Source organism: Ilyonectria robusta (assembly GCF_021365365.1).
Source record: "Ilyonectria robusta strain PMI_751 chromosome Unknown BGZ61scaffold_4, whole genome shotgun sequence".
NCBI classification, from domain to species: domain Eukaryota; kingdom Fungi; phylum Ascomycota; class Sordariomycetes; order Hypocreales; family Nectriaceae; genus Ilyonectria; species Ilyonectria robusta.
Genome location: NW_025764438.1, coordinates 1,634,667 through 1,662,058, shown reverse-complemented (window position 1 = coordinate 1,662,058; position 27,392 = coordinate 1,634,667). Strand labels below are relative to the sequence as shown.

The 27,392-nt window shown below is 54.8% G+C and overlaps 10 protein-coding genes across 10 annotated transcripts; 7 read left to right on the top strand and 3 right to left on the bottom strand.

The window, feature by feature from the left end:
- The first annotated feature begins 105 nt into the window (after positions 1-105).
- On the top strand, positions 106-2,811 carry BGZ61DRAFT_414150 (glycoside hydrolase superfamily). Its single transcript, XM_046243319.1, has 3 exons — positions 106-219; positions 270-1,093; positions 1,338-2,811. Exons 1-3 carry the CDS (start codon positions 195-197, stop codon positions 2,442-2,444), a joined length of 1,956 nt encoding a protein of 651 aa, XP_046108594.1. The 5' UTR covers positions 106-194; the 3' UTR covers positions 2,445-2,811.
- A 687-nt stretch (positions 2,812-3,498) lies between these two features.
- BGZ61DRAFT_445291 (uncharacterized protein) lies at positions 3,499-5,491 on the top strand (the record flags this gene model as incomplete). The annotated part of the gene is made up of 1 exon (XM_046245064.1): positions 3,499-5,491. A coding segment is annotated over exon 1 (1,702 nt), but the record flags the coding sequence as incomplete, so codon positions are not given.
- Positions 5,492-5,650: 159 nt separating this feature from the next.
- Positions 5,651-6,793, bottom strand: BGZ61DRAFT_529049 (uncharacterized protein; the record flags this gene model as incomplete). The annotated part of the gene is made up of 1 exon (XM_046253346.1): positions 5,651-6,793. The coding sequence occupies one exon, from the start codon at positions 6,791-6,793 to the stop codon at positions 5,651-5,653; it is 1,143 nt and encodes a 380-aa protein (XP_046108592.1).
- Positions 6,794-8,075: 1,282 nt separating this feature from the next.
- Positions 8,076-8,864, top strand: BGZ61DRAFT_445290 (uncharacterized protein). Its single transcript, XM_046245063.1, has one exon. The coding sequence runs from the start codon at positions 8,157-8,159 to the stop codon at positions 8,748-8,750; it is 594 nt and encodes a 197-aa protein (XP_046108591.1). The 5' UTR covers positions 8,076-8,156; the 3' UTR covers positions 8,751-8,864.
- Positions 8,819-10,174, bottom strand: BGZ61DRAFT_166185 (nucleoside diphosphate kinase). The gene is made up of 7 exons (XM_046237528.1): positions 9,677-10,174; positions 9,586-9,619; positions 9,481-9,524; positions 9,367-9,425; positions 9,261-9,305; positions 9,141-9,206; positions 8,819-9,087 (listed from the first exon to the last, which is right to left on the bottom strand). The coding sequence occupies exons 1-7, from the start codon at positions 9,964-9,966 to the stop codon at positions 8,888-8,890; spliced, it is 738 nt and encodes a 245-aa protein (XP_046108590.1). The 5' UTR covers positions 9,967-10,174; the 3' UTR covers positions 8,819-8,887.
- Positions 10,175-10,514: 340 nt separating this feature from the next.
- BGZ61DRAFT_414139 (family 31 glycoside hydrolase) lies at positions 10,515-14,090 on the top strand. Its single transcript, XM_046243318.1, has 2 exons — positions 10,515-10,800; positions 10,862-14,090. Exons 1-2 carry the CDS (start codon positions 10,716-10,718, stop codon positions 13,666-13,668), a joined length of 2,892 nt encoding a protein of 963 aa, XP_046108589.1. The 5' UTR covers positions 10,515-10,715; the 3' UTR covers positions 13,669-14,090.
- Positions 14,091-16,686: 2,596 nt separating this feature from the next.
- BGZ61DRAFT_491347 (Mechanosensitive ion channel-domain-containing protein) lies at positions 16,687-19,200 on the top strand (the record flags this gene model as incomplete). Its single annotated transcript, XM_046250416.1, has 1 exon — positions 16,687-19,200. The coding sequence occupies one exon, from the start codon at positions 16,687-16,689 to the stop codon at positions 19,198-19,200; it is 2,514 nt and encodes an 837-aa protein (XP_046108588.1).
- Positions 19,201-20,639: 1,439 nt separating this feature from the next.
- Positions 20,640-25,796, top strand: BGZ61DRAFT_474441 (uncharacterized protein; the record flags this gene model as incomplete). Its single annotated transcript, XM_046248578.1, has 1 exon — positions 20,640-25,796. One exon carries the CDS (start codon positions 20,640-20,642, stop codon positions 25,794-25,796), a length of 5,157 nt encoding a protein of 1,718 aa, XP_046108587.1.
- A 202-nt stretch (positions 25,797-25,998) lies between these two features.
- BGZ61DRAFT_445271 (uncharacterized protein) lies at positions 25,999-26,836 on the bottom strand. The gene is made up of 2 exons (XM_046245062.1): positions 26,444-26,836; positions 25,999-26,300 (listed from the first exon to the last, which is right to left on the bottom strand). Exons 1-2 carry the CDS (start codon positions 26,609-26,611, stop codon positions 26,004-26,006), a joined length of 465 nt encoding a protein of 154 aa, XP_046108586.1. The 5' UTR covers positions 26,612-26,836; the 3' UTR covers positions 25,999-26,003.
- A 133-nt stretch (positions 26,837-26,969) lies between these two features.
- On the top strand, positions 26,970-27,225 carry BGZ61DRAFT_445269 (uncharacterized protein). The gene has a single exon (XM_046245061.1). The coding sequence runs from the start codon at positions 27,006-27,008 to the stop codon at positions 27,183-27,185; it is 180 nt and encodes a 59-aa protein (XP_046108585.1). The 5' UTR covers positions 26,970-27,005; the 3' UTR covers positions 27,186-27,225.
- The last annotated feature ends 167 nt before the right edge of the window (positions 27,226-27,392 follow it).

Below are 27,392 nucleotides of genomic sequence, written 5' to 3'. Positions count from 1 at the left end.
GTAGCGCTAGGGAAGCGGACGATTCCAATGAACAACAAAACGCTTATTTGGCTTACGAATTCCTCGTCGGGATTCAAGATCTATTATGTAGGGTCCTACATATATATCACCTCTCCAGCTAGGAGGCCCGGGGAAATGGCCCATTCATTGCCAAAACTCGCCATCATCTCAGACTCAGTCTCATCCGCAGCATCATGAGCGCCGAGGCTACGTCGCGACGTACGTTCCCCAACATTTCGCGACAACTTCACTGCTAACTTCGGTAACAGCTATCGACGGCTACGTAGATCCAAATTTCCCGAATCCCAATGGCGGATGGGACACTCCAGTCATCATATATGGCTACACGCCGGATTTCTCGCTCGCCGTCTTCGCTGTCGTGTGGTTCTTCCTATTCCTGTTCGTCCATTTATTCCAAACGATTCGCTATCGAAGCTGGTACTTCATTACATTCCCCATCGGTCTACTGCTCGAAATCGTTGGCTACATCGCCCGAACGCTGTCGGCCAAGAAGGACCCGTATAACTTGCTGTACTTCATCCTCAACTACTTCTTCATCGTTACCGCGCCCGTTTTCCTCGCCGCCGGCATCTACACGATCCTATCAGCACTAATGCCAAGGCTTGGTCGCCAGTACTCGTTCCTCCCGCCGCGAGCAATCTTGTGGTTTTTTATCACTTCAGATGTCATCGCTACGATTGCCCAGGTCGCCGGCGCAGCCCTCATCGGCGTCCGGGAGTCCAACCGAGAGGACCCTACCGACGCCAACAATATTCTCCTAGGCGGGTTGGCGTACCAAGTGTTCTCCCTTGGCGTTTTCGTCATTTTATCGGCCAGTTTTCTCTTCCGCGCGCGACATGAGATCAAACGTCCCGGCAAGGGTTTGACAGGATTCGCCATCTCATTTTCTGTGGCGACTATCCTAGTATACGTGCGAACGTGCTTCCGTCTTGCAGAGACAGCCGAGGGCGTAGGTGGTTATCTATCCTCTCATGAGATATACTTTGCCTGTCTGGAGTTTGCGCCGATTGCTGCAGCTGTGTTATTACTTGCGGCCTGGGCACCAGGCCGTTGTGTTGGGAGGAAAGTCAGAGTGCCCGACATAGAGAAAGAGTCAAGAAGTGCATCCAATTTTTGAGGACGCCGTAGCGAAGAGATAGCTCTGACTTTATATAGGGAATGAGTTGTTACAATTATTAATTGAGAAGAGGTGAAGTTTGTCAATGATTGGGTTACACAAACAATAGCTGACTGTTCACTGGAATGGACCACTAGTTTGAACATGGCCACTAACTTTCAGCGACCCTAGGCAATCAAGGCTTTGGGAAGGACAACAGAGCCCAATCCCCTCACCAGCACATTCATCATACAATCAACTTCATATATTCTGCTTTCGCCATTCGCCCACAATGCCTCCCCTCCCTTCGTCCACCAGTCACTTGCCTCGGATTGTTACATACTACCAAACTCACCATGACTCCGCAGGCAACCCAATCTCCGTCCTACCTCTCATCACCCAACCAGGCATCGCTCTCACGCACATAATCGTTGCTGCCATTCACATCAACGAACACCCTGACAAAATCACCCTCAACAACGACCACCCCTCGCACCCGCGCTTTCAGACCCTCTGGGCTGAGATGCGCGTCCTCCAGGCCTCCGGCATCAAAGTCCTGGGCATGCTGGGCGGCGCCGCCAAGGGCAGCTATCAGCGGCTTGACGGGGACGAAAGCCAGTTTGAGAGGTACTACCGCCCTGTGAGGGACATGATCCGAGAGCATGGGTTGGACGGACTGGATCTAGACGTGGAAGAGGAGATGAGCCTCAACGGAATTGTCCGACTGATTGATCGTCTGCGGACCGACTTTGGCCCCGACTTCATCATCACACTGGCCCCGGTTGCCATGGCGTTGCTCGACTTCACCAAGAACCTCAGCGGCTTCGACTACGAGGCACTCGAGGTCATGCGCGGCCGGGACATTGCCTGGTATAATACGCAGTTCTACTGCGGCTGGGGTGACGTCCGAACTCCCCTCATGTACGACTACATGATCCGCAAGGGGTGGCCGCCGGAGAAGGTTGTCGTCGGTTTAGTCACGAGCCCTGCTAACGGCGCGGGTTTTGTGCACTGGAATCCTCTAGGCATGGTTCTCACCACCTTATTAGGACGGTACAGCAAATTTGGGGGAGTCATGGGTTGGGAATACTTCAACAGCATGCCTGGTGGCAACGAGCGGCCTTGGGAGTGGGCGAAAGAGATGACGACGCTGATGAGGGGGCCGCTTCTAACACAGACAGCAGCACCTGCAGTAAATGCGACAACAAAGCCAAAGGAAGAGGTGCCACTGAAGAAAGACGAGATAGACCCCGATACACCTGGTGGAAAGGACACACAAGTTCCGTCACAGTTCGACTACTATACAGATTCATCCGACGACGAATGATAGACAAGAGATAGATCTTGATTTTGAACAGCTTCATTTAGACATTGTTTTGGGAATTCCTTTACGAAAACTCCGCTTCAATACCCAATGCGAAAATACTGACTTGCCTTTGGTAGGTCTTGTTTTAAACGTCCTCGACAAAACTGTGTAAGTGGGAACCAAGCCCGAACGGTCAAACCAATCACTTTCGGAGAGCGGTAGTTAAAAAGAACAGCACTTGGTCCTAGATTCCGATCCTAGTGCCATTAGTGCTACTGTTTCCACGATGCGAACCGTTGGTCTTGTTGTGAGACGGCCCAATCTTCTTCACATCTGCGCCATTGCTAGGGACCACGCCAAGAGCAGGCGGAAGTATGGAGCATCAAGCACATTATATTGGCGTTTCCTTATGGTAATGCTTTTTTGTTTTAACCTTGATGCACAACACCTGCAACTGTATCCATCAATATTAATCGCTCGGCTGCTTCCTTTTAATAAAATTAATGTGTATTCTCACATCTGTACTGCGAGTACCATTACGTCAGAACAAGTGCAGCTGTGACCAAGATCGCACGCCCCGCCGTGACCATCACCAATCCATCCAACTTCAACTTCCCTCACTCATCCACAACCAACTCTAGCATGATAAATTAATCCCAAATTCTTGCGCGGGAAAATGGCCCTAGGATTCCGGACGAGTCAGCAATTGTCGGCTGGGCCGGCGAGCTGGGCCGCTGCCACCGCGGTTGTCCTCATCATCACCAACACCATGCGAACTCGGGATGTGGCGTCTTGGGTCTTGTCGTCAACCTGGCGAATAGTCTCAGAGAAATTCATGAGAGCCTCGCAGCTCGTCTTTGGATTCAGTTACCGCGATACCATCGGTGACCAGCACATCCGTCTTATCCGGCTCCCCGACACAATATCCACCTCGTCCCCTCCTCGCCTCACCCTCCACACATTCCCTTTGAGCCAACGTCCCAACTACCTCGCCATCTCTTATACATGGGGCCCTCCAGATCCAGGTTGGCCCGCCTACTCTGCCCACGACCGCCTTATCATTGACTTGGACGGCTGTCCCTTCGCTGTCCGTCCCAATCTCTTCCATGCCCTCGCACAAGTCTGCGCAGCCAGGCCTGGCAGTTACCTTTGGGTCGATAGTATCTGCATCGACCAGTCCAATCCCCATGAGCGCTCTGCGCAGGTTGGGATCATGGACCACGTCTACACCGGGGCCTCCGAGACGCTCATCTGGCTTGGCCCAGCCTCGGAGCGGTCCGCCCGCGCTGTCGAGCTGCTCAAGATGACAGCCGTGGGTGCCGTGGCCAAGATCCTGAAGTGGGCGTCCACGCAGACATTTGGGGATGTGTTTGTCGCGGACGATGCTGAGTTGCTAGTCAGAAATGGCTTGCCGCCTTTGACAGCTGAGGACTGGGCTGATGTGGGAGACGTCTACACGCGGTCGTGGTTCGGAAGAGTTTGGATGCTTCAAGAGGTGGCCTTATCCCGGAACCCAACTGTCCTCATTGGCCATCACGAACTTCCTTGGGATGCTATCGGGCACACGTCCCTTGTCGTCGCATTTTCCAACGCCCTCGTCGGCCTCTTCGCCATCGGCTCGGGCGTCCAGAATATCCCACTTGTCCTAGGCCTAGTCCAAGCCGTCGGTCTTCAGATCGTTCGTGAATGGAGCAAGAGATCTCACGGTCTACTCCAAGAAGCTCTCTCAAGCACACACTTCACCTCCGGCATCGCAACTAACCATTCCAGCTCGCTTCTCCTCCGCCTCCTTATCATCAGCAATGGGTTTCAAGCGACGTTTCGAAGAGATCGTGTGTACGCCCTCCTCGCCATCGCGAACCGTCTAGCGCAGATTCAGGGAGGTAAACGCCTCAGCTTGACGATTGACTACCAGTCGTCTGATGATGACGTCCTCACCGCCTTTGGGTTGGACCTCTTTCGGCAAACCAAGTCTCTTCATCTGCTCTCTCTTGCCGGTCTAGCAGGTCGCGAAGTCGAGTCCAAAATGGCGACCTGGATCCCCTCGTTCGAGAACGTCCACGCCCCAATCATCGGTGTCAACTATACCAAGCTTCGTCCCTTCAACGCATGTAACGCACAGCCCAATGATATCGCCAACTTCACCATCGATGACGAAAAATGCAGGCTACACGTTGAGGTAATCAGCCCGCACCTAGGCGCCATCGAGGAACTCGGCGAGATGTGGCCAGAGATGCTCCGTGGCGAGTTCTCTTCCTGTATCAAGATCCTTCTCCATTGTGGTCAAGTCTACACCTTCACGCAGCAGCCTATCGTCGAGGCCTTCTGGCGTACCCTCATCATGGACTCTGACATGGTCCAACGACCTGCACCTCCTCACCTCGCCCAATCATTCGCCTCCTGGATGATACTCATTACCATTGCAGCCCTATGTGCCAAGATACCCTCAAACCCCTTTGTCTTTGACCTTTTCGACAGCCTTGAGCCATTGTGGGTGCTTGCCAACTCTCGCGACACCACCAACCTTCTCCCCAAGACAAACAGCATGGTCCCACTGCTTTTCCAGTTCGGCTTGCGCAACGATTCAACCACCCCTCGGATCTCCGAATCAGATCGCCTAGCCATGATGGGTGAGTGGGGAAAGGCTGCTGCTCCGTACGAGGCCATTCTGCGATTAACGCTTTTACCGAACCGACGTCTCGCAAGGACTGTACGTGGGTATCTTTGTCTTGTCCCGTCCAAAGCTCAAGTTGGCGACAAAGTCATGATTGTTTCGGGATGTCCAACTCCTTTGGTGTTGAGGAGAGTAGACACTGAAGAAGACTGCTTTAAACTGGTGGGAGATGCATATGTACACGGAGCTATGTTCGGAGAGCACATAACAGATGATTATGCATGGAGAGACATTTCATTAGCATGAGAGCATCCGAGCTCAAAGTAGGGAAGCATGCTAGGTTACGAATGGCCCACGTCGGGTCAGCTTCACTTTGAAACAACAGCTCCAGTGAGACAGTGGCCGGTACGTCGAGTGATAGCGAATCAACATGAATTGAAGTTAGAAAAGTACACATCTGGTGCGAAACAAGTACTCTAAGATGTAAGAAGCCACCTTGATCAGTCATGTCCGTCATAATACCATCCACCAATGTAAAGCCATAATACAGATATCATGAGTTGGTTAGGTATGCGCAAAGCCTTGGGGATACTCCTCCGCTCCATCGCAATGCTTAACAGGCCATCCAAGGGTGGCACTGAGCCTGGATGCTGTAACTGTTGTAGAGAGGATAGGTGCCTTGCATCGCCTCGATGATGGGGTCGAAGAACTCAGAGTCGAATCGGCTTGTATCGCAAGTAGAACAAGGACCGCTGATGAAGTTATCGTAGGTCGTGTTGTAGCTGAGGTAACCAATGGCGTGCTGGTCCGATTTGTCCGTGGCGTGGAGGCTGAAGGACTCCGGCATAACCACCCAACTGGTTGAGTTGGTGCGGTTTCCGTTGCCGCTGTTCTGCCCAGGAACGACTGGGTTCTGGTTGAACAAAGTGCTGTTCAAGCCGACATCATGAAGTGCTCGAATCAGGATGAGGGTCATGTGGGAGTCGGCGTCGATTTGGATTCCGGCACAATCAATGTTGATGGTGTAGCCATCTCCCTTGACTGGGTCGGCAACACAGCGGCCAGTGGTCTGGTCCCAAGCGAATTTGGAAATGAACGACTCCCAAGTGCTGTTCCAGTTGAGGAACCGGGGGCTGACTGAGGCGGAGACGAACAGAGCTCCGGTGTTTGGGGTCTCGGTTGGGGCTGGTTCTCCGGTGGTAGGGACGGGAGTAGCGGGTGTCGTGGAGAAGAACGACGTTGCAGGTGCAGAGGAAGCGGTCGGTGTAGAGGATTGAGAGCCCGCATCTCCAGGAGGAGGGGCACTTTCGTCGCGGTTGCAGACAAACGCGGACCAGCAAACAGCACTGGGGTTCACAGTCGTGTTGAGGGCAGCGCTGACGGGACGTCCACGATACGCCCAGCAGTTGAGCATCTGGCCGCCTTCCTTGGTGGTGACGGCGGTGCCGGCCTTGAATCCGTCAGGAGTGCCGTCCTCGATGTAAGCCGTCCAAACATCATTATTGGGCATTCTCGCTGTGGCGCCAGATGGAATCCAGGGGTAGAGACCATCGTTGAAGGGGACTTCGACAAGCATGTCGGGTGCATCTGGGAAGGCTTTGGCATCTTCGGGCCACTTAATGTCTTTATACCAGTTCATCTGGCGGGAAGTGGACCATTCGGGGTGGTCTGGGTTGTCTCCAGTGCCACAGTCACAGAGGATGAGGTCCTCGGAGGGGTACTGCTGGGCCTGGGTCGAGACCAGGAGTGTGGCCATGGCGGCGGCACCAACAAGCTTGCTGGTATACATCCTGGAGTAGGATTCAAAGTGTAACGGGCGAGAGCTTTGTGATGAATCGAGATGTGGTCTTTGTCTTGAGAGAGGAACAGCAGAGAGGTGGTTGGACAGAGTGAAAAGAGTTGACGGATGAAGAGAGAAGTGGGAGAAGTGGGAGAAGAAGCGAAGGGAAATGAAAGGCGGTGCAGTTTTGTCTCTTGCGGTTCGACTGCCAGTTTCTGTTGAAGATTTGTTGGGGGCGCTCTCAGGCATCAACTGAAGTTGAGGGCAGGTGCACAACTGGATGACGCCGCCGTTCAATCTCTGTGTAAGGCCCGTTCAGAGGGAGATCGAAGGTGGAGCCGGCTAAACCAACAAATCCCAGGCAACGCATGTCATCTTTGTTGAACCTGTTGAGGGAACCCAAGTTGAGGCGACCAAGATGCTGCAGAGTGAGCAAGTCGGACTGGACCCTCGTGGCAATTGTCAGTTGCGGCACGCAACGAGGAAAGAGCAGCAACTCCATTTTCAATGCCAAGTCATGACTCAACATCGAAGACGGTAGATGACGCAACTTATCCAGCAAGGTAGCGTGAAAGGTCAACGGTTGGAATGGGGTCTCTCCTGACGATGCGTGTGGTGTTCGTTGGTAATATGGCTTTGAAGCCAGCAGCGAAGGACAAGATAGGAATGGTGTAACCGCTGACACTGCCACCTACCTCAGGAGAAAGACTTTCCTCTGGATTTCTTTTGTAAGCGATTAACTGGTCTTGTATGGGCAAGGACGTAATCGACCAGACATGTTGACGAGTGTTCAGGGGCAAACTTGTTAGGGACGTTAGCAGCATGTCTGTAGCGAATGACTACTTCTAATCTGTGAATATTCCATAGCTTATAGAAGTCTATCAATTGTTGGAGATTAGTTTCCCTCAAATGCCCTCAAATGCCCTCAAATTGCCAACCAAAGTAACACTCGGGACGTGTGGTAGAACTGAACGCTGTCATGGGATGCGCGTTGTGCTCGATATCACCGTAACGGAAGCATCAAATGCATTTTTGTCACAACAGTCAAAGAGACACTTTTAGTGGGCTCATGAATTGAAGACATTAAATGAGTCTAATTAAATTTTAATATTCAATTCCTGGCGAAGAAGATCTCCAGTCTCAACGACCATGATCATTCACTGTTGCGCCGTCAGCTACCCTGGAGTTCGGACTGGCCTTTCTGGCAACCCACTCTGGGCCGGCGTCAGCGGGCTCCATTTCTAACAATCACCTTTCAACAAACCTCACTACCGTCAGCTTCACGACACCCTCAAAGCGTTACCACCGCGTCCAATATATAAACCCGTCAACCTCGATCATGCGACGCAACCCGATATCCCTCAATTGGCCCCCCTTCTTGCGTCCTCGTACCGCTCCCCGCATGAGCCGCCCCCATATTCGCGCCGAATCTTCCCAAGCATCCCGCGTCGACCGCATCACAGCAAAGCTTCCCCGACGCCTACAAAAGTACACCAACGGGCTGCGCAATGCACCTGTCTCGCACATCGTGTCTTTCCTGATATTGCATGAGCTCACGGCCATCGTGCCGATTCTGGGCCTGTTCGGGCTATTTCATTACACCAACTACATTCCTCTGACGTACATGACTGAGTACTTTGGAAGCTATGTACAAGATGGTGTCTCCCGGTTCGAGAGGTACTTTAAACGAAAGGGGTGGTTTGGGTTTGGACAAGAGGACAACGAGACCACCAACATCAGGTCCACTAGCGAGGAGGCCATGGAGCGTTGGCATAGCGGAGATGGACGTTACAAGGTAGTGGTTGAGGTTGCCCTCGCCTACGCCATTACAAAAGCTCTGTTGCCAATCCGGATAGTCTGCAGCGTATGGGCTACGCCGTGGTTTGCCGGGGTACTGATGAGGGCCAAGGGCATTTTCACGCGAAAGTCATAAAGAATCACTTCTCCGCATCGGGTCAAAGATGTTGAAAAGATGAACGTCTTTTGATTTTTATATCCATTGAGACATCAACTCATTGGCCAGGAACGTGCTTTTACATCGCCTCATTCTGGTGTCTGGTAATTGGCAATTTAGGCCTTCTCGTAGATCCAGTCGTTCTGGGCCGACTTCCAGCTGAGGACCTCACCCTCCTTGAACCAGAGAGCAATCTCCTTCTTGGCGTTCTCGACGGAGTCGGAACCGTGGCAGACGTTGCGACCGACGTCGATGGCGTAGTCACCACGGATGGTGCCGGGGGAGGAGGCAAGGGGGTTGGTGGCACCGAGGATGACTAGAGCGGTGTGAGCGGCCAAATATTTTAGGAAAGGAGACGGTGAAACTTACCACGGCCGGTCTTGACGGCATCACGGCCCTCCCAGACCATGGCGCAGATGGGGCCAGAGGACATGTCTGTTGCGGGTTAGCATTGGATTAGATGGACTGGGGAGCAGCAAATGCACATACACTGGATCAGACCAGGGAAGAAAGCCTTCTCCTTCAGGTCCTCGTCTAAGAGGCGGTCAGCATGTAAGGTCGACTGGTGGCGGAGGACTGGATGGAGAGGACGAACAGTGGGTCTCGAGGTGCTCCTTGGAGGGAGAGACGAGCTTGATGGCGGCAAGCTTGAAGCTATTCGGTGTTAGAACCCCAAGCAACGTACGAGAAGGAAGCAGAATTCTCTCACCCTCGGTTCTCGAAGCGAGAGATGATGGGACCAACGAGGCCACGCTGTGGAGGAGGTTAGTTGTTGAAGTCCTTGAATGATGATCGCATCATGCCGGGGAATGGCTACCTGGACGCCATCAGGCTTGATAGCAATGAAGCTGCAACATTGTCAGGACACATCTCAACCTGGAGGGGTAAATGGAGGGGTAGCTTACGTCTGCTCGTTGGAAGACATGGTGAAGTTGTTTGACGAAGAGTCGGGGAGGATTGAAGTGATTGTTGTTGATGTAAGAGGAGAATTGGAATCCGGCACGACTGAGGGTTCAGGGCTGGAAAGAGACGGAGTAAAGAAGAAGTAGAGGGCGAGGAGGAGGAAGAGCAGGATAAAAAATGGCGGGGGTAGATTTTCCGTAGTCCTCCGTTTCGGGTTTTGCTGGTGATCCGGGTCCTGCTCAGCGCCTGAAGCGGGGTCCTTCTTGTGGTGGGGTCCGTCGTCTTTCGCCATGATGATTTGGCGTCAATGGATGGGACAGTGGGCGGTGAAGCACAATTCGCACGGACACGTGACTCTCCGAGAGACTGAACTGGGCGCGCTGACAAGCTGAGAGATGAAGACAAGGTGTCTGGACAGGTGCGAATAGGGGAGATCTGCTGTCAAGGCTAAACACAAGAACTGGTGTCGATTTCGCTGTGAAAAGAGGCGCGCGGATTAATAAAAACAAGTGATACGCTGTCCCTGAGTAAATCATGAGCACCTCTAGCACGTTGCGGTAAGTCAAGCTGCACTGATCGCGGGAGCTGAGCTGTCTCAACACGTTCAGGAACCAACCATGAGCTGCAACGTACTTCGTACAGTGCACGGAACCAAAATGGAGAACCAGAGACAGGCGGGAAGCTAAGGCACAAAAGCCGAAATGCATCTCTATGCCGGGTCTTTTCGCATACCGGGGTCATGCCCCTCCACCATTCGATTCACTCCACCCCCCTGCTTGTCTCGGATGCCACGCCAAGCCTGATCGGGAGTAGAGCTCTCTCTCAGCACGAGGCCCCTAAGGGACAGCTTGACCTCGCCATCATCCAAGCCCGAGGCCGTATCAGCATCGGAAAACAACATCATCCGCGCATCTTCCACAGGTACCCCATCGTAACCTGTGGAATTCATTCATCTTTATTTCTCAAGTCTTTTTATTTACCTTGATTTGAAGAACCCCTGTTTCTCTCCCTCTTGGACGGTCCTCGACCGCTAGAGTCGCCATGAGGTCGACAATTGGCCTGTCCGCCAAATGGACGGCCTTGCTGTTCCTGCTCGGCGCGCTGGTCTGCCTGATTCATCCTGCCGGTAAGCCGTCTTATGAATACATCAATACCCGTCCCTTGTCTTGCGCTAACAATTGACCTAGCCGCTGTCAAGGAAAACGACTTCAAGAAGTGCCACCAGTCTGGCTTCTGCAAGCGGAACCGTGCCTACGCCGACAATGCCGCCTCCCAAAACTCGAACTGGAACTCGCCCTACGTCATTCTCGCTGACTCTGCCTCATTGAATGATGGCCAGCTTCAGGCCACGATTATCAAGACAATCAACAAGGAGGGCGATACTGTTCGACTTCCTTTGACCATCTCCTTCCTCCAGTCCGGCACCGCCCGAGTTACCGTGGACGAAGAGAAGCGACAGCAGAAAGACATTGTGCTTCGGAACGACAGCCCAGTTAGGAAAGAGAGATACAACGAGGCTGAAAGTTGGGTCATTGTGGGCGGTCTCGAGCTGGACAAGGAGGCTCAGGTCTCTTCGCAAGACACGACCCAACTCATCGTCAAGTATGGCCCTGAATCCAAGCACGAGGCTGTCATCAAGTTCTCGCCTTTCGAGATTGATTTTAAGCGGGACGGAGCCTCGCATGTCAAGTTCAACGATCGCGGCCTGCTCAATATGGAGCACTGGAGACCCAAGATCGACAAAGAGGAGGGCGAGGATACCTCAGATGATGAGAGCACCTGGTGGGATGAGTCCTTCGGCGGAAATACCGACTCCAAGCCTCGTGGCCCCGAGAGTGTGGCACTGGATATTACCTTCCCTGGCTATGCCCATGTATTCGGTATTCCTGAGCATACCGGCCCTCTGTCTCTGAAGCAGACTCGCGGTGGCGATGGGAACTACGAGGAGCCGTACCGAATGTACAACTCGGATGTGTTCGAGTATATCATGGACAGCCCCATGACCCTCTATGGGTCGATTCCTTTCATGCAGGCTCATCGAAAGGATTCCTCTGTCGGTGTCTTTTGGCTTAATGTTGCTGAGACCTGGGTTGATATTACCAAGGGTGAGGACACCGTCAACCCCTTAAGCCTTGGTATCAAGTCAAAGACGAGCACCCACACGCACTGGATTTCAGAGAGTGGCCTCCTCGATGTCTTTGTATTTATGGGTCCCACGCCTGCCGACCTGACCAAGGCTTACGGTGAGCTGACTGGCTACACGGCCATGCCTCAGGAGTTTGCCATTGGTTACCACCAGTGCCGATGGAACTACATTTCAGATGATGATGTTAAGGATGTTGACCGCAAGATGGACAAGTCAAAGATCCCGTACGATGTCATCTGGTTGGATATCGAGTACACCGACGGAAAGAAGTACTTCACCTGGGATCCTCACTCCTTCGGCAACCCCATCAGCATGGGCGAGCAACTTGACGCCCATGGCCGAAAGCTGGTCGTGATTATTGACCCCCACATCAAGAACGAGGCTGGGTACAATGTTGTTTCTGACATGACCTCCAAGGACCTTGCAGTCCACAACAAGGAGAACAAGCTCTTCGAAGGTTGGTGCTGGCCTGGTTCATCGCACTGGATCGATTGCTTCAACCCCAAGGCCATTGAGTGGTGGAAGTCACTTTTCAAGTATGATTCCTTCAAGGGAACCATGGAGAACACCTTCATCTGGAATGACATGAACGAACCTTCAGTCTTTAATGGACCTGAGACGACCATGCCCAAGGACAACATCCACTTTGACAACTGGGAACATCGCGATGTCCACAACCTCAACGGCATGACCTTCCACAACGCTACTTTTGAGGCCCTCCTTTCTCGCAAGAAGGGAGAGCTGCGACGCCCGTTCGTCCTGACTCGTTCATTTTACGCTGGATCCCAGCGGCTGGGTGCCATGTGGACGGGTGACAACCAAGCTGACTGGGCCCACCTGGAAGCTTCTATCCCCATGGTCTTGAACCAGGGTATCTCGGGATTCCCCTTTGCCGGAGCTGATGTTGGAGGCTTCTTTGGAAACCCCGACAAGGACTTGATCGCTCGTTGGTACCAGGCTGGCGCCTTCTATCCCTTTTTCCGAGGACACGCCCATATCGATGCGCGCCGCCGTGAGCCATATCTCCTGGGCGAGCCATATACACAGATTGTGACAGCTGCTCTCCGACTGCGATATAGCCTGCTCCCCGCGTGGTACACGGCCTTTTTCGAGGCTAACCGAGATGGTAGCCCCATCCTGCGACCCATGTTGTGGACTCATCCGTCCGAAGAGGCCGGACTTGCGATCGAAGACCAGTTTTTCGTGGGATCAACAGGTCTCCTGGCGAAGCCCGTCGTGCAGCAGGACAAGTCGGCGGTTGATATCTGGATTCCTGATGAGGAGATCTACTACGACTACTTTACCTACAAGACGGAGAAAACCCATGCTGGCAAGCACCTAACGGTTGCTGCTCCGCTGGACCGCATCCCCATGCTCATGCGCGGTGGACACGTGATTCCACGTCGCGACATTCCTCGGCGATCAAGTGCCATGATGCGGTTTGACGACTACACGCTGGTTGTTACCGTGTCCATGGCTGGAACGGCTGAAGGCGAACTCTACGTTGATGATGGAGACTCGTTCGACTACGAGCAAGGCCAGTATATCCACCGCAAGTTTAGCCTCAGTGGCAACGTCCTGACCTCAGTTGACGCTGAGGGCCGGGACACCAAGTCCATCGAGGCCGGCGAGTGGCTCAAGGCTATGGATGAGGTGCGTGTGGACAAGATCGTCATTGTTGGAGCGCCGTCCGCTTGGAACCTGAAGGAGGTTCAGGTAGAGTCGGAGGGCCAGACGTGGACAGCTAAGGTGCAGTACCACGCCGTCACTAGAGGGCGAGCCGCCTTTGCGACTGTGGGCAGGGTGGGAACCAAGATTGGCGCAGACTGGAGCATTAAGCTGGAGTAGACACATTGGTTACCAGTGGAGAATAGCCAGAATAGAGAGCCCAGAGAGGCGGCGGGCACGGCGGCGCCATCCGCGCGTGGCCGTGCTGAACACAATCGTGGTGGAGATGGATGACCTGTGAAGACAACTTGTGCGCGAAGCGGAAAGGGAAAGAATCGGCAGCGGAAGAGTTGGCAACGGCGATCATCGCCCAGAGCGCGCGTCGTCCAGTGGGCTCCGGTCGGGATAGTGGGTGGAGATGTCATGTCCCATTACGATTCACGCACAAAATTGGCGATGAACTGGATTACGGCCCGCAAATTCTTAAGATAGAAGGTTGAAGAGATGGGCACGTAACCAGCACGGGCCAAATTAAGGATGGATTTGAAAGCTTATATGTTGCCAATCTTAGACTCGCTCGCCGAGGGCTCCGTAGGATTGCCAGAGTTCGTACAGAGCCGAAAGCTTGAACGCTTGTCCCTGTCGCTTAATTTGATGCAATGGGACGGAGAAGCGAGCTTGGCTTGGTTGATGGTCTGTGGCAGTGTTGTTGATTGGTTGACGACGTCATGACGCGCAAGCATGGCCATGATCCATGCATTGGCGTTCGGAAGACTTGGAGGTCGTGCATGTGAATATCCACTGAGATGTGTGCCAAGGTGCCAGGGCGGAGAGATGGATTGTGCTGGATTGCTGGTGTGAGTGCTCAGGGTACAGTTCAGAGCACTGTGCCACTTTCCTAACGGGAGAGACTTTGTGAGGTTTCATCTGATCTGAGACCAGGGGTTTCGATATGTGATGAATGTGAAATTCAGGTCCAGATAAGAAGCCAGCCACACGCCCCCTTTCAAACCAACAAATCTTGATGTGATTTAGGTGGAAATGCACGAGAATAAGGTTATACGCATGATTTTAGTTGTTTCCTGCGTGGACTGAGCTGTCATGATGCCAATACGCAGCCATTCCAAGAGGGAGTTTTTTTTGAGGAGTAGAACTGGCGAATTACGCGTGGCATTATTCCACGGTGTAGTCGAATCGCTGCCAGATAACCAAACCTGTTTCAATGCGTTTTCCCTGAGTTAAGGGGCTTGCATACGATAGACTGTTTCGAACCAAACAATAATCATGCTCAGGCAGCTACATATCTCCCAGACTCGAAAATCGTCCTTTATCTTAAATTTGCCACTCACCAGGAGTAAGGGGCCGTTCACATGGTGGTGATGGTTGGTGGCTGCGGGCGCTGTCGTCCAAGTTCTGAAACCACAATCGCAGAGGCCAGGATTGGCCAGAGGATGTCCAGCATCCCCTGTAAACCTTTAATATAGGGCATTTTAGAGGATGCCATGCGTCGTTTCACTGTCTGAGGCTCTGTGGATAGAGCCCCCACGCACGCGGTGTGGCTGGCGCTGGCGCTGGCTGCACAGTGGGAGACGGCCCGGAAATACTGACATGCGCCCGTAGACGGTGCCTGGCGGCACCACGGGAATGCAGGGGAAGCCGCTGGGCAGGAGCACCTTGGCACCTTCCACACGCCTTCCACACCTCCATCAACAAATCGTCTCAACGTTTCCTTGTTTGCACGCAGCCACGCCGGACGGCACGTCCAATCACGCATCCTGCATCCTCCGTCCACTTCCATGGTTTGCCATTCCACAGCGGAAATTCCTCCATGGCCAAGTGACAAGGGACTCAGTCAGGGACCACTTTGGCACCTCCGCTTGAAGACACCAACGCTTCTGCTGGGTGACGTCAGTGGTGGCCTAGTGGTCTTGCGAAGGCGACTCCCAACAGGTCCGGCTTGAGGTGACAATGTCTAATTCTGCACGCTTCCGGGGGGCGATGCCTCCGAAGGAAGGGATTTGCGCCGAGGAAAATCTTGATGTGCCTGGCGACGAGGCCTTATCGGGAGCTACCACCAACATTCGCCTCTGACAGATTCTTGAGGGTGCGTGTTCCCTGTTCCTTTTCGTGTCTCGGAATTGCGCCAGCACAACGTTAGATCCAGCCACTCCCTCGGCCGCTTCTGCACGGGTCCGCACATGATACCCTTGGGCACATCCAGGATCGACACTGCAGTGCAATTCAACGGCACCATACAGCGCGGGCGGCCGCGCGAGTCACGGCGGCTCGAGATGAACGATTGCGTTGGACCAGCGGCGGCTCTCTCGGTATTTCCCCGTTGGGTGTTCCATGATCTGTCGCTCGAGTCTCACGGCCCCATGGTTTCACGGTCCACTCGGCCCAAGCTCCCCGGCCGTCGATGATGCTTGTGCTTAAGGACCCGGCCGTGGGGCCTGGTGGCTTGGCTTGGCTCTTGGCCCTGGTCCGGCGGCTCCACCAGGTTCGCCTTTTGGGGCCACCCAGGTCCGACTTTCAGCCAACCCAGTACGTCTATCCTGAGGATGGTGGACGGAGGACCAGGAGACGGGGCAGGGCGAATGTGTTTACGTCGTATGGGGGGAAGACAACTGGCAATCTGGCGATGGGATGGGGAACGCTGTGGATCCCTCGATTCATTCCCTGCTCTCCCTGAGCCAAGGTTATCTGGACCCAGTCTTCTCTCCTGGTCGCTCCAGGCCATCTCTTAAAAGTTGGGAGAGTCCCTGTCACCCGCGAGCTTTGCCTGTTCGTTTTATCATACTCATTTGTGTATCTTCCCAAGCGACGTCACACACTGTCCCTACAAGGATTGCTGGTTAATACGACGGGATATCCAACCTGAAGCCATCTCCACTGCTACCTGACCGTGGCGAACGTTCAAGACCTGCCCAAGAGACTAAATCTTTACATCTTGAGAGTCGGCGTCATCATCAATGCGTTTGTGATCCACTTCGAGTCTTTCACTTTCTCTTCCATACCGGCTGTTGGGTGGGTATATACTCTGCTCGCTCTCCACAACTCAATTACCCGGATAGGGCCTCTCAGGAAATCGTTTATCTAAGGTCGTCGCCATTTCCTTTCGAGGATCATATACTTCTACCGCCCTGCTAAGAAGTTCATACTCCATTTCGGCCCCGGAGACGAATCACGGTATTCACAATGGCGGGCACAACTAATCCGCAACCACATCGCGAGACGATAAACTCCGAAAAACAGCCAGAGACGTCTCCTGAGAGGCCTATCGATGAGAAACATCCAGCACCGCATTCGGCACCATCACTCGACACCTTCAACACACTGACGGCCAACCACGAAACGAACGAGTCTCACAGCCTTGTCTCACCTTCTGAGCAGCGCGCCAACGCAACCCGCTTCAACGATGACCTCGAACTCCTCCGTATCGAGCGTGCAGTATCCCAGGAGGAGCAGGATGGCCATTCAAAACGCGTCCACCATGTGGAACCTGAGGATGCCTTCAACCAACCTATGCCCTCCGAGACGTTCCATCCCGAGAAGAAAAAGGACTCCGATGCCACCTTGGTTAAGTTTTGGGTATTTCTTCGCAAGTTTCCTCGATTCTTCCGCTACCTGGTGTACGTCTTCCCTGGAGCGGCTCTCCTTTTGATCCCGGTCCTTCTCGGCGCTCTCGCATTCAACACCCAGGACCGTGCTGTTGGTGGCACTGGCGGAGTCTATATAATGTGGTTCGGCATATGGCTCGAGATTGTCTGGGGTTCTCTCTGGGTGTCACGGATGATTACCAGTCTGATGCCATGGACCTTTCAGGCTGTCGCCAAACTCTTTGGATCAACTACATCCAAGAAGTGGAGGGACATCGGTGCCGAGCTTGACCTTCACACGGCCCTCTTCCTCTGGATGCTCGCCGTCTTGATTTCTTTTATGCCAACGATCAATGATCACCGGGTCCCTTCTAAACCAGAAGTCGAACAAAAGTGGATTGGTATAGTCAATAAGGTCATAATTGCTCTATTCACCTTGGCCACACTCAACTTTGTGGAGAAGATCCTCATTCAATGGATCGCCACTTCATTCCACCAGCGTACCTATGCTACCCGCATCGACAACAACAAAGCTGACATCAGCCAACTCGTCGAACTCTTCGAGTACGCGAAGGCCCATAACGAGGAGCCGGACTACTTCTGGCAGCGCGGCACCAGCGCCTCGGCCAGTGGTACTCAGACCCCGATGCAGACCCTGCAGGACAACGCACGCCAGGCGTTGAGCAAAGTTGGTTATGTTGCCGGTCGTGTCGGCAACGACTTGATTGGCCGCAAAGTGAATAACAACCACCCTCGCAAGGTCGTATCCGAATTGCTGCGCACGACAGCCTCAGCTCAGACTCTTGCTCGACTCATCTATCGGAGCGTCGTAAAGGATGGCCGTGAGCTTGTCTACCTCGAGGATCTGCAAGCTATTTTCCATACGGAGGAAGAGGCCGAGTGTGCGTTTTACTTGTTCGACAAGGACCTGAACGGCGATATCTCCCTGGAGGAGATGGAGGCTGTGTGCAATGAGATTCACCTCGAGAAGAAGGCAATTGCGGCTTCCCTGAAGGATCTCGACTCCGTCATTAAGAAACTCGACAAAGTCTTCCTGTTCGTCATCTTCGTCATCACCGTTGTCGTCTTCATTTCGATTCTTTCGGGTTCTGCTGCCGCCGCCCTTGGCTCCGCAGGCACCGTGGTTTTGGGTCTTGCATGGGTGCTCCAAGCGACGGCACAGGAGTTCCTCCAATCCATCATCTTCGTTTTCGTCAAGCACCCCTTCGATGTCGGCGACCGTATCACAGTCTATGGTAATACCGGCGCTACAATGACGGGTGACGATTATTATGTCACGGAGATATCTCTTTTGTACACTGAGTTTAAGAAAATGGAAGGCCACATCGTGCAGGCTCCTAACTCACTTCTCAACACTCTCTTTATTCTCAACCAGCGTCGATCTAACGGCTTAGCCGACCCCGTTCAGCTCAAGATGCGCTTCGGAACCCCTGCTCATATGATCGATGAGCTGAAGGCTCGGATGCTCGACTTTTGCTTGGCCAATAAGCGGGACTACCAACCCCGTATCATCAGCGAGATGCGAACCCTTGACGAGGTGCGGTCTTGCACCATGAACATTATCTTCTTCCACAAGAGTAACTTCCAGAACGAGTTGCTGCGCCTTAACCGACACAACAAGTTTTGCACGGAGCTCATGACACAGATGGTGGATATCGGCATCCAGGCCCCCTACCGAGTTGACCCCGGTGGTAGCCGCGAGCACCCTATGTTCTGGACAGGCCTGCAACCGCCTCCTGCATATGGAAAAGATCAGAGCCAGGACAATTATGAGGCCCCGCCGGTCTCTCGTTCAAGGTCAACGTACAGCCGCGCCGAACGAGCGGAGCGAGCGGAGCGAGCAGATCGAGCGGCGTTGGACACGAACATGGACTTCCAGGATGTGTTTGAGACGCGAAAGGAGCAGGTTCAGGCACACCGCCTAGCATCTATCAGGGAAAAGGACCACGCTTTTCAGGCGGAGCAGGATGCGTCACCACGAGCGAGCTCGTCGGGCCTCGAACGTGTGCGGACATCAGAGAGTCGATCACGCATGTTTGGTAGCCGGTTACGGAGCAAGTCGAAAAGTCAAAGACAGGGTGATATTGTCTGAGAAACAGACGGAAATTGATGACACGTTATGACTATTTTTAGAAGTACGATAGAAAGTTTTGTTTGGCATATTGATATACGTTGTCTCTAATGATATTTTCTTTTTCATGATGCACTCCATGCCATGACAGGGCACACCTCTTGCGTTGTGTGATGCTTTGTTTAGGTATGATGCTATATTCATTGATGTCTCTGGGACTGCGTTTCAGCGTGTTTTCTTTTTCAACAACTCCGGTCAGGAGGCGGAATAATTAGATTGGACATGGAGATAGGAGTTCGCCAGGGTGAGGCTCCTGAGGCAGTCTTCTTCGGGAGACTTTGTGCGGGTGATTCGGAATTTTGGTCAGGAAATGATAAAAGAATACTGAAGGATCATGAGTGACGTGGAATCAAAATAGTCCACGAGGGAATTAACTACTTGGCTTTAAATACGAGACGCATATGTTGACTGTAATAATGGGTGAATGCACTGAATGGTGGATTTGCGAGCACTGCCACTGAATCATGGGCCCAGAAAGCTTAGGTGCGCCGATGAAACGTTGGGCAGGGATAGGCGCTGGAGGAGCAGGGGACAGCAAGCGGGTAAAATGTAACCCCATTGATCAGCCCTGCGAGGGAGGAGAGCTGGGTTCCATTGGATCATGGACACAAAAGCCAATTGAAGAGAGCTGGCCGAGGCGACAATGTTTGTCCAGACAAGACCAGGGTCTGGAATACTCCACGACAGAGTCTTGTTTGGAGCGATGCCCCAGCACTAAACCGACGGCGATGCTCGATCCCGCCACCTAGTTAACACTTTTAACAGCCCATCCAGCAGGGCCCATCCATCAGGGCTAGCCGCGAGCAGTCGCTAGCTCGGGGTCTAGAAGCGGGTTGAGGACCCCGAAATTGTGCTGAGGCTGCGCTGCACCACCTCCGCACCGCCAAAAACGGGACCCTCGCATTTCCCAGCCAGCGCCTGGGGAGCGCCGCGGGAGCGCCTTACACGCAGCGTCCAATAGTGGTGCGCCTTGAGACTCAGCCTCTGTCTTGGCTCGACGTTAGTGGGCGGCTCAGTGCCGCGGAAATCAGGCTGGTCCCGAATGACTTGACATTGATTAACCAGCTGCGCGGCGTGTCTGTGCCACTTTGTCCCTCCGACCTCAGGATTCAGGCACGAGGCTCAGGCGAGAGACTGCGACGACGTGTTCACTGCAGAGAGGCAAAGCGCCCGGTGTCGCTGCATTGCATACGCCTCTGTTTGCCCGGCTTGCGCCCTGCATTACCCCCTAGCTCGTAGCGAGCATCGAGTGATTGACCGACCCGACGAGGCGACCCGACGAACCCAAACGATGCAGAGCGACCTGCGCAGCCCAACGACACCTCCAGCACCAAGGCGATCCAAAACGGCGAGAACGAAATCCCACCACAACAAACCCTGAGAAGGGCTGCGAATACACCATGTCTGGCCTTCCCGAAAACTGGGAATGGGACTACGACGGCCAGCGGTGGTTCTACAAGTACAAGCCCACCGGCCACATCCAATACCACTTCCCCAAGGAGGGCGATGAGTTCCCCGACTTCATCGACGCCGCCTCGCCCGCCCCGGCCTTGGCCCCTGAGGAACGCCTCGAGTCGCAGCAGCAGGTCAAGCGGCAAGCGAGCACGAGCACGAGCAACCCAGGGCGAGCGGGCGGCGGGAGCGGCGCTAATGGCGGCGCGTGGAAGAACGGCATGTCGGCGTCGGCCATGCCCGTGAGCTCCGTCTGGGAGGACGACATCGGCGAGGACGCCGTGTTCCAGCCCGAGAGCTTCATGTTCCTGGGCCCCGGCACCTACAATGACGTGAGCCCGCTGGCCGAGGAGGAGGAGGAGGCGGCGCGGAGGGTCGTGGCTGGCGGCATCGAGGATCGGGTTGAGTGGACTCCGCAGGCAACTCCCCCGGCGGGCAAGGGCGTCAGTCCCGTGGTCAGTGAACGCACGACGCCGCACGTCATGAATAGCGAGGTTGCGCGGGCGTCTGTGCAGGCGACGCCTGTCCCAGATGGGTTCATGATGGGCGGCCCCATCATGGGCGGTCCCGTCATGTCTCAAGCTGTCATGGGAGAGCCCGTCACCATGGCCATCCCGCCCACTGTCCCCGAGGAGCCAGTCTTCCACGAGCTGCCCGTCCAGGAACCATTCCACCAATTTGACCCAGTTGGCATTGTCGCTGAAATGCCCACGTTCGACACCGCCTCGGCGCGCGTCGAGACGAACCCGGACCCGGTCGAGATGGCCGACAACACGGTGCTCGCTCCCATTGAGACAGCGGTGCCCGAGGGCTACGCAGAGCTGCCAGAGAGCACCAGTCCCACTGAGCCGAAGCCCAACCCAGAGCCCATGCTTGCCCCAGGCAGCCTGCGAAATCACACGAAAGATGCCCCACCGCAGGGCATGATTCAGCCGCCGAGTGTTGAAAGGAACCCCGAGGAGGAAGTGCCCAGCGGGTTCCAGGCCTACAAGCCTGGCATGGCGACGCCAGAGAATCCCCGAATACCGGCACCCACGAGGGACTTGAGGGATAATGATATGAAGCGAATGTCACTTCTGCAGCGTGAGCGATCTCTCATGATGGGCCTGAAGCCGGGCCGGTCTATGGACGTCAGCCGCGCCGACATCCCAGCCGCTCTTACGCCGCCGCAAGTTCCGCGAAAGGAGCCCCTCGACGCACCAGGCCAAAGCAAGGCACCGTCCCCGCCGGTCATGGCCGTTGATGCCGGTATTCAACCCCAAGCTCCGGCTGGTGTCGAGAATAGCCCCGGTCTGGCGCCTCTCAATGGAGGAATCTCCAAGTTCCCGTCCGTTCTACGACCCGCACGCCAACGGGCTCCGTCACAGCCAGGCCAGCAGCCTCAGCAAGGACAGTCCCAGACCTTCAACTCTAACCAGGCGCCGCCATTAGCTTCAGGCTATGTGCCTCCTAAGCATGGCCAGCACCCGGCATCAATGACCCCTTCTCCCCTGAAGCAGCAGCAGCGACAACAGGAAGAGCCACGGATGGGCGTCCAGCGAGTGAACACTGCTCCGGATCAGCCCCCATCGCAAAGACCAGTTTCAATGATTCAAGGAGGCCACCCGGTGGTTCAAGGTCCGCAAGCAGCGCAACGACATCAACAGCCAGCGAGGCCGGCTACCGTGATGCCGGATATGATGATGGGAGGTGGTCAACCTCAACCGTTCAATCACCAGCAAGGCTCAGGCCGACAAGACCCCAGACTGTCTCAGCAACAGGGCATGAATCCCCCGTACCAAGGCCGCGTTCAGGGGATGTCATCAACAGTGCCGCCGCCACAAGATGCTCCATTTCCTGCTCCTCAGATCCAGCCATTGAGGCGGGTTGGCACTCAACCGCAGCCCGGATATCCATCTGATGATATGCCTCCACGACAGACGGGAACCCCATATCCTCCTGATGATCCAAGACCACTTCGACAAACCAACACACCATACCCTCCCGACGACACAAGGCCACTTCGGCAAACTAATACCCCATACCCTCCGGATGAGCCTGCTCTAGATCCGGCACAGTACAGGCGCCGGCACTCGTCTCTCGCTAATGACGTCGTCTCTCCAATAGAATCGCGGTCCGGCAGCATCTCCTCCACGGCTCCGCTCCAAACCCCCTCCCCGATGGAGAACAGCCGTCGAGCTTCGTCAACCGCGTCGCTTAACCAGGCCCTCAGCCAACCCAACTACACGCCGTCCCCCGTCTCCCAAGGCTCAGGGAGCCAGGGATTCACGCCGACGCCACCCTCGGTACCGGCCAGTCAGCAGGCAGATCCCGGATCCTACTTCGCCATGCAAAACGCCGAGGGCCAAGGCCACGCCGTCTCGGCCCAGAACAAGTTACGCAAAAAGTCAATTGGTCGATCAGACTCGGCGAAGCGCATGTCTCTCCCCCCAGGACAGTCACCACTCTCTTCGGCTTCTCACACCGAGCCATTGGTGCAACGCTCCCACTCCCTTCGCCAACCGCCCCAAGGCAATGGTATCCCGCAGCAACAACCACCCCTACAGCAGCAGCAGCCTCCTCCACAGCAGCCTCCTGCTCCCTACCCAGGGACGCCGCCGATGGGCCCGCAATATCTCGGGCGCATCGAGGAGCACGAAGAGACTGCGCACGTGGCGCTCAGTCGATCGTCGAGCCAGTCACAAGCTCACACGCGACGCAGCTCTCTGGCTTCGTTGCAGCAGTCGCCCCAAGGTAGCCGCCGTCAGAGTCTGCAGACAACACCAGGGACCGAGGTGCACGCCGAGAGCCCTGTGCAAAATGTTGTGCCTCAGGGCTGGGAGGGACCTGGGAGGGGGGCTCCTCGGGGTCAAGCTCCTCAGCAAATGCCTCAGCAGATACCTCAGCAGATACCTCAGCAAATGCCTCCCCAAGGCCAGTTTCCCCCACAGGGCCAGTTCCCTCCCCAGACCCAGGTGGCTCAAGGAGGAATGCCTCCTGGACAGATGCCGGTTCAAGTTCCAGCGCCTTTGAAGAGGAAGCCCTCAAGAGGACAAGCGCCATCAACTGGGCAGATGCCACCACAGGGACAAGCACCTCCTCAGGGCCAAATCCCCCCTCTTGGACAGATGCCTCCCCAAACCCAGGCCTCTCTGCAACGCAAACCTTCAAAGGGACAGACTCCATCTGGGTCGATGCAACGTCAAGACGAGATGTCTCGCCCAGGGCAGATGCCGCCTCAAGGACAAATGCCTCCTCAGCAGGGACAAATCCCCCCTCGAGGTCAGATGCCCCCAGGAGGACAGATGCCTCTCCCGAAGACACAGATCATCCAAGGCCAGATTCCCCAGAGTCAGACACCATTACAAACCCAGCCTCCACCCCAAGGCCAGGTACGCCCCCAAGGTCAGGTACAAGGACAGGGGCCCCCGCCTCAGCCCGGACAGATGCCATCCCATGGTCAGGTCCCTCAGGGACGACCTCAACAAGGACCGCCCCAAGCAACTGGACAGGCGCCTCCTGCAGGGCAAACGTTGCCTCAGGGTCAGAAGCCTCCGATCGGACAGTTACCACCGGGCCAGCCGCCATCCCAGAGTCAGACTCCCATGGGAGCACCACGACCCGTTTCTGGACAGATGCCGCCAGGTCAAATCCCACCCCAGGGCCAGATGCCGCCAGGTCAGATGCCTCAGGGTGGACAAAGACCTCTTTCCATGCATATGGCTCCGGGTGGACAGATGCCACAAGGCCAGATGCCACCTCAGGGACAGATGGGGCAAGTGCCATTTCCTGGACAGATCCCGCCAGGTCAGATACCTCAAGGGGGACAGAGACCTCTTTCTATGCAGATGGTCCCAGGTGGACAAATTCCGTCGGGCCAGATGCCACCCCAAGGACAGCGCCCACACCTGCAGATGCCTCCTCAGGGCCAGGCTCCAAACGGGAGGATGTCTCCACAGGTCCAAATCCCGCAAGGTCAGCAACCATGGAATCCGAATACGCAGTCGCCAATGGCTCCTGGCTCCCGGCCTGGATCAGTGCCACCACAAACGGCTGATAGTCCAAAGGAGAAGAAGTGGCTCAAGTGGTTCAAGGGTGGACCCAAGTCAGTCGCACCAAGTCCGACGACACCTCAAACCCAGGCGTTCTCGCCCATTCCTTCCTCGCATAATCCGCGTCCCAGCTGGGGTGGCGGCGAGTACGCGGAGCCTGCTGTATGGCAGCCGGGACAGCCCATTAAGGGACAACAAGTTCAGGGACAGCCAGTGCAGGGACAGCCAGTGCAGGGACAACCAATGCAGGGACAACCGATCCAAGGCCAACAGCAGCCGGGCATCCCAAACAATATGGCACCGCCACAGCATCAACAGCAAGGGCAATTCCCGCCGGTAGCTCTCCAGAAATCGGGTCCTGCTGTTATGCCACTCGGCCGAGCTACTCCCCCAACTGGGCCAGTATCGCAGCCACCTGCCAATGTTTCTCCGGGACAGTCTCAACCTCCACCGCCTCCGATGGAACCTCTAGCACCCAGACATGGATCAGCCCGACTTGCTGTGACTCCTCCTCCACCAGAACCGAGTCCAGTGCCGTCCGACATGGGTCTTCCATCATTGGGGCGAATGCCGTCAAATTCCACTGATAATTTCTCGGATACGGCGTCCGTCTCCACGATTGAGGTTTCTGAAGCTAAAACACAGCCTGTATTGCGGCCCCAGATCGTCCAGGTATATAGACGGTCTACGGATCTCCATCAGACCCTGAGCGGCACTCAAACTCCTACGCCGGCTCCGCTTGCCCCCCTAGGAGGCTCCCGTGCTCCCATGAACGAGCCACCGGTTGTCCAAGGAAATGCACCTTCGCCTTTCGCACTTCCCTCTCAACGACAGGATGCCCGGCCTGAACCTACTCCCTTTGTCGACGACAGCCGTACCTTGACTCCGGCCCCCCTTTTCTCAGGCCCCAACTCACCCAACTCTATCAAGAACGGTGACCCAAGTCCCAAAGGCAACCGACTTGAGCCTCCAACACCTAAACCCCAGCCCCCAGTCGACGATAAGTGGGCGAAGAAGCCAGCGGCAGATTACTCTGGCGGAGACTGGGGAGACGAAGACGATTGGGATTATTAACGTGATTTGATTTGGAAAAGATCATCTCCTTCACCTAGCGTTTATGTAGCGTTCATAGCCGTCTTTTATTCGACGAAGTTCAAGATTGTTTGATACGATGATGTAGTAGAAGTCAGGGAGAGATGGACAGTGGACTGGAGAAAATTTCTAGTATAAATCACACATAATGACATAATATGGCCATGTGCTATTCGATTCCCCTGCCCTTTAGGCTTCCTGCCCCCCTTTTGATGCAATTCCACTTCCACCAGATGTTGTATTTGTGTAATCCTCATTCTTGGGTAGTTGCCCGTTACCAGACGTTTGGCGCTGAATTTCTGTTTGGGCGAGCTCTGGAAGATCATCTGCGGAGCCAGGATCATCACCAACCGAGGCAGCAACGGACCAATTATCGCACTCCTCGTCAGCATTGTCGTCACTTTGAGTGATGCATTGTTTCTTCGTAGATTGGTCTTCGCCATGGTTTTCAGGGTGGCTGCGCCGCTTCAGGCCTTGCTGTGGCTTCTTCTCGCTTGGGTGTGAGTTTCCGGTCATGATATGCTGTATTGGCTCGGTCGGAATATCAAAATAAGCCTCCCAGCGTGGTTTGCGCAGGCATCGGTGTTGGTGGTAGTAATGTGAGACGGGCGGGGAGGCCTCTAGCTTACTTGAATAAAATGTGATTGCTGATAGTCACGGTGACGTGGTGGAGGACCTGTCGGGCCGTCATGACTACAGGTCAGATGCTTTCTCCTTGGGGTGGTCAATTCGCTTGACTCAGTGTTATACGTGGAATTTGTCGTTTGCTCATGTTTCGTGTTCAAGGGTCGTATCATTTAACCGGGACATGACGTTCACATGTAGATTATGGTCCAAGTCCCAGAACGCATTTACCGCTGCAGCCTCAAACCTAAGCCTTTAGGGGGGTTCTGAAAAATGAGAGGGTCTCTAGTCACCAAAGCATTGTATGAATTGAAATCCAGAAAATAGGAATCGGTTGCAGCGACGCAAAACGGCGCTGCGTTCAGGGCAGAGAACGGCCTTTGAGGACATCACGTGAATGCGTGTTACTGGCGCGATTTCGCTTTGGTTCCTTCCCTCTTTGTTCCACTCCATGATGGCTAGGTTAATTTAGTATTTTAGCCGTCGAACCCTTTGCGCCTGAATCTTTTCCAGCATTTTTGTTATCCGCAACAGTCAAAGGAAGAAGATGCTGGCGACAGCTTCACAATGGCAGGTTCTCAATCGCTAGTCCAGGCAGGCGACGACTCACAGGACAGCCAGGCCATCCTTGAGGCCTACACGGCTGAGTTTGGCGTCGCAACGGTACGTAGCCAGTGCCGCTGGTGGATTTGTTGCACTGGGCGCGGGCCACCAGCGAGCAAGCAAACACATGCATGTGTGTGCTAACAATTTATGTTTGCTGCGGTATAGCTCGGCAGTTCACCTCCCAAAGGATCCTATTATTCAGAGACGGCAAACACAGAAACCAAACAACGTCCATCACCCACTACTAAAGCCGTGGATCCACGGCCGAATGCAGTTGCCCGCGACGCGACGCTTGCTGAAGCGCGTCTTGGTGGGCGTCGACCCGCAGCTGAGGTTTGTGATCCGCCG

Excerpts from the sequence above, each read along its gene's own strand:
- BGZ61DRAFT_166185 (XM_046237528.1), bottom strand. The coding sequence starts at position 9,966 with ATGGCGAAAGACGACGGACCCCACCACAAGAAGGACCCCGCTTCAGGC. Across the intron at positions 9,620-9,676 it reads ATGTCTTCCAACGAGCAGAC|CTTCATTGCTATCAAGCCTG; the intron begins GTAAGCTACCCC and ends ACAATGTTGCAG. Across the intron at positions 9,306-9,366 it reads GGAGCACCTCGAGACCCACT|ACGAGGACCTGAAGGAGAAG; the intron begins GTTCGTCCTCTC and ends ACCGCCTCTTAG.
- BGZ61DRAFT_445269 (XM_046245061.1), top strand. The coding sequence starts at position 27,006 with ATGGCAGGTTCTCAATCGCTAGTCCAGGCAGGCGACGACTCACAGGAC.
- BGZ61DRAFT_445271 (XM_046245062.1), bottom strand. The coding sequence starts at position 26,611 with ATGATACGACCCTTGAACACGAAACATGAGCAAACGACAAATTCCACG. Across the intron at positions 26,301-26,443 it reads AGCAATCACATTTTATTCAA|AAGCCACAGCAAGGCCTGAA; the intron begins GTAAGCTAGAGG and ends CCAAGCGAGAAG.
- BGZ61DRAFT_414139 (XM_046243318.1), top strand. The coding sequence starts at position 10,716 with ATGAGGTCGACAATTGGCCTGTCCGCCAAATGGACGGCCTTGCTGTTC. Across the intron at positions 10,801-10,861 it reads CTGCCTGATTCATCCTGCCG|CCGCTGTCAAGGAAAACGAC; the intron begins GTAAGCCGTCTT and ends CAATTGACCTAG.
- BGZ61DRAFT_445290 (XM_046245063.1), top strand. The coding sequence starts at position 8,157 with ATGCGACGCAACCCGATATCCCTCAATTGGCCCCCCTTCTTGCGTCCT.
- BGZ61DRAFT_414150 (XM_046243319.1), top strand. The coding sequence starts at position 195 with ATGAGCGCCGAGGCTACGTCGCGAC. Across the intron at positions 220-269 it reads CGCCGAGGCTACGTCGCGAC|CTATCGACGGCTACGTAGAT; the intron begins GTACGTTCCCCA and ends CTTCGGTAACAG. Across the intron at positions 1,094-1,337 it reads GTGTTGGGAGGAAAGTCAGA|AGCCCAATCCCCTCACCAGC; the intron begins GTGCCCGACATA and ends GAAGGACAACAG.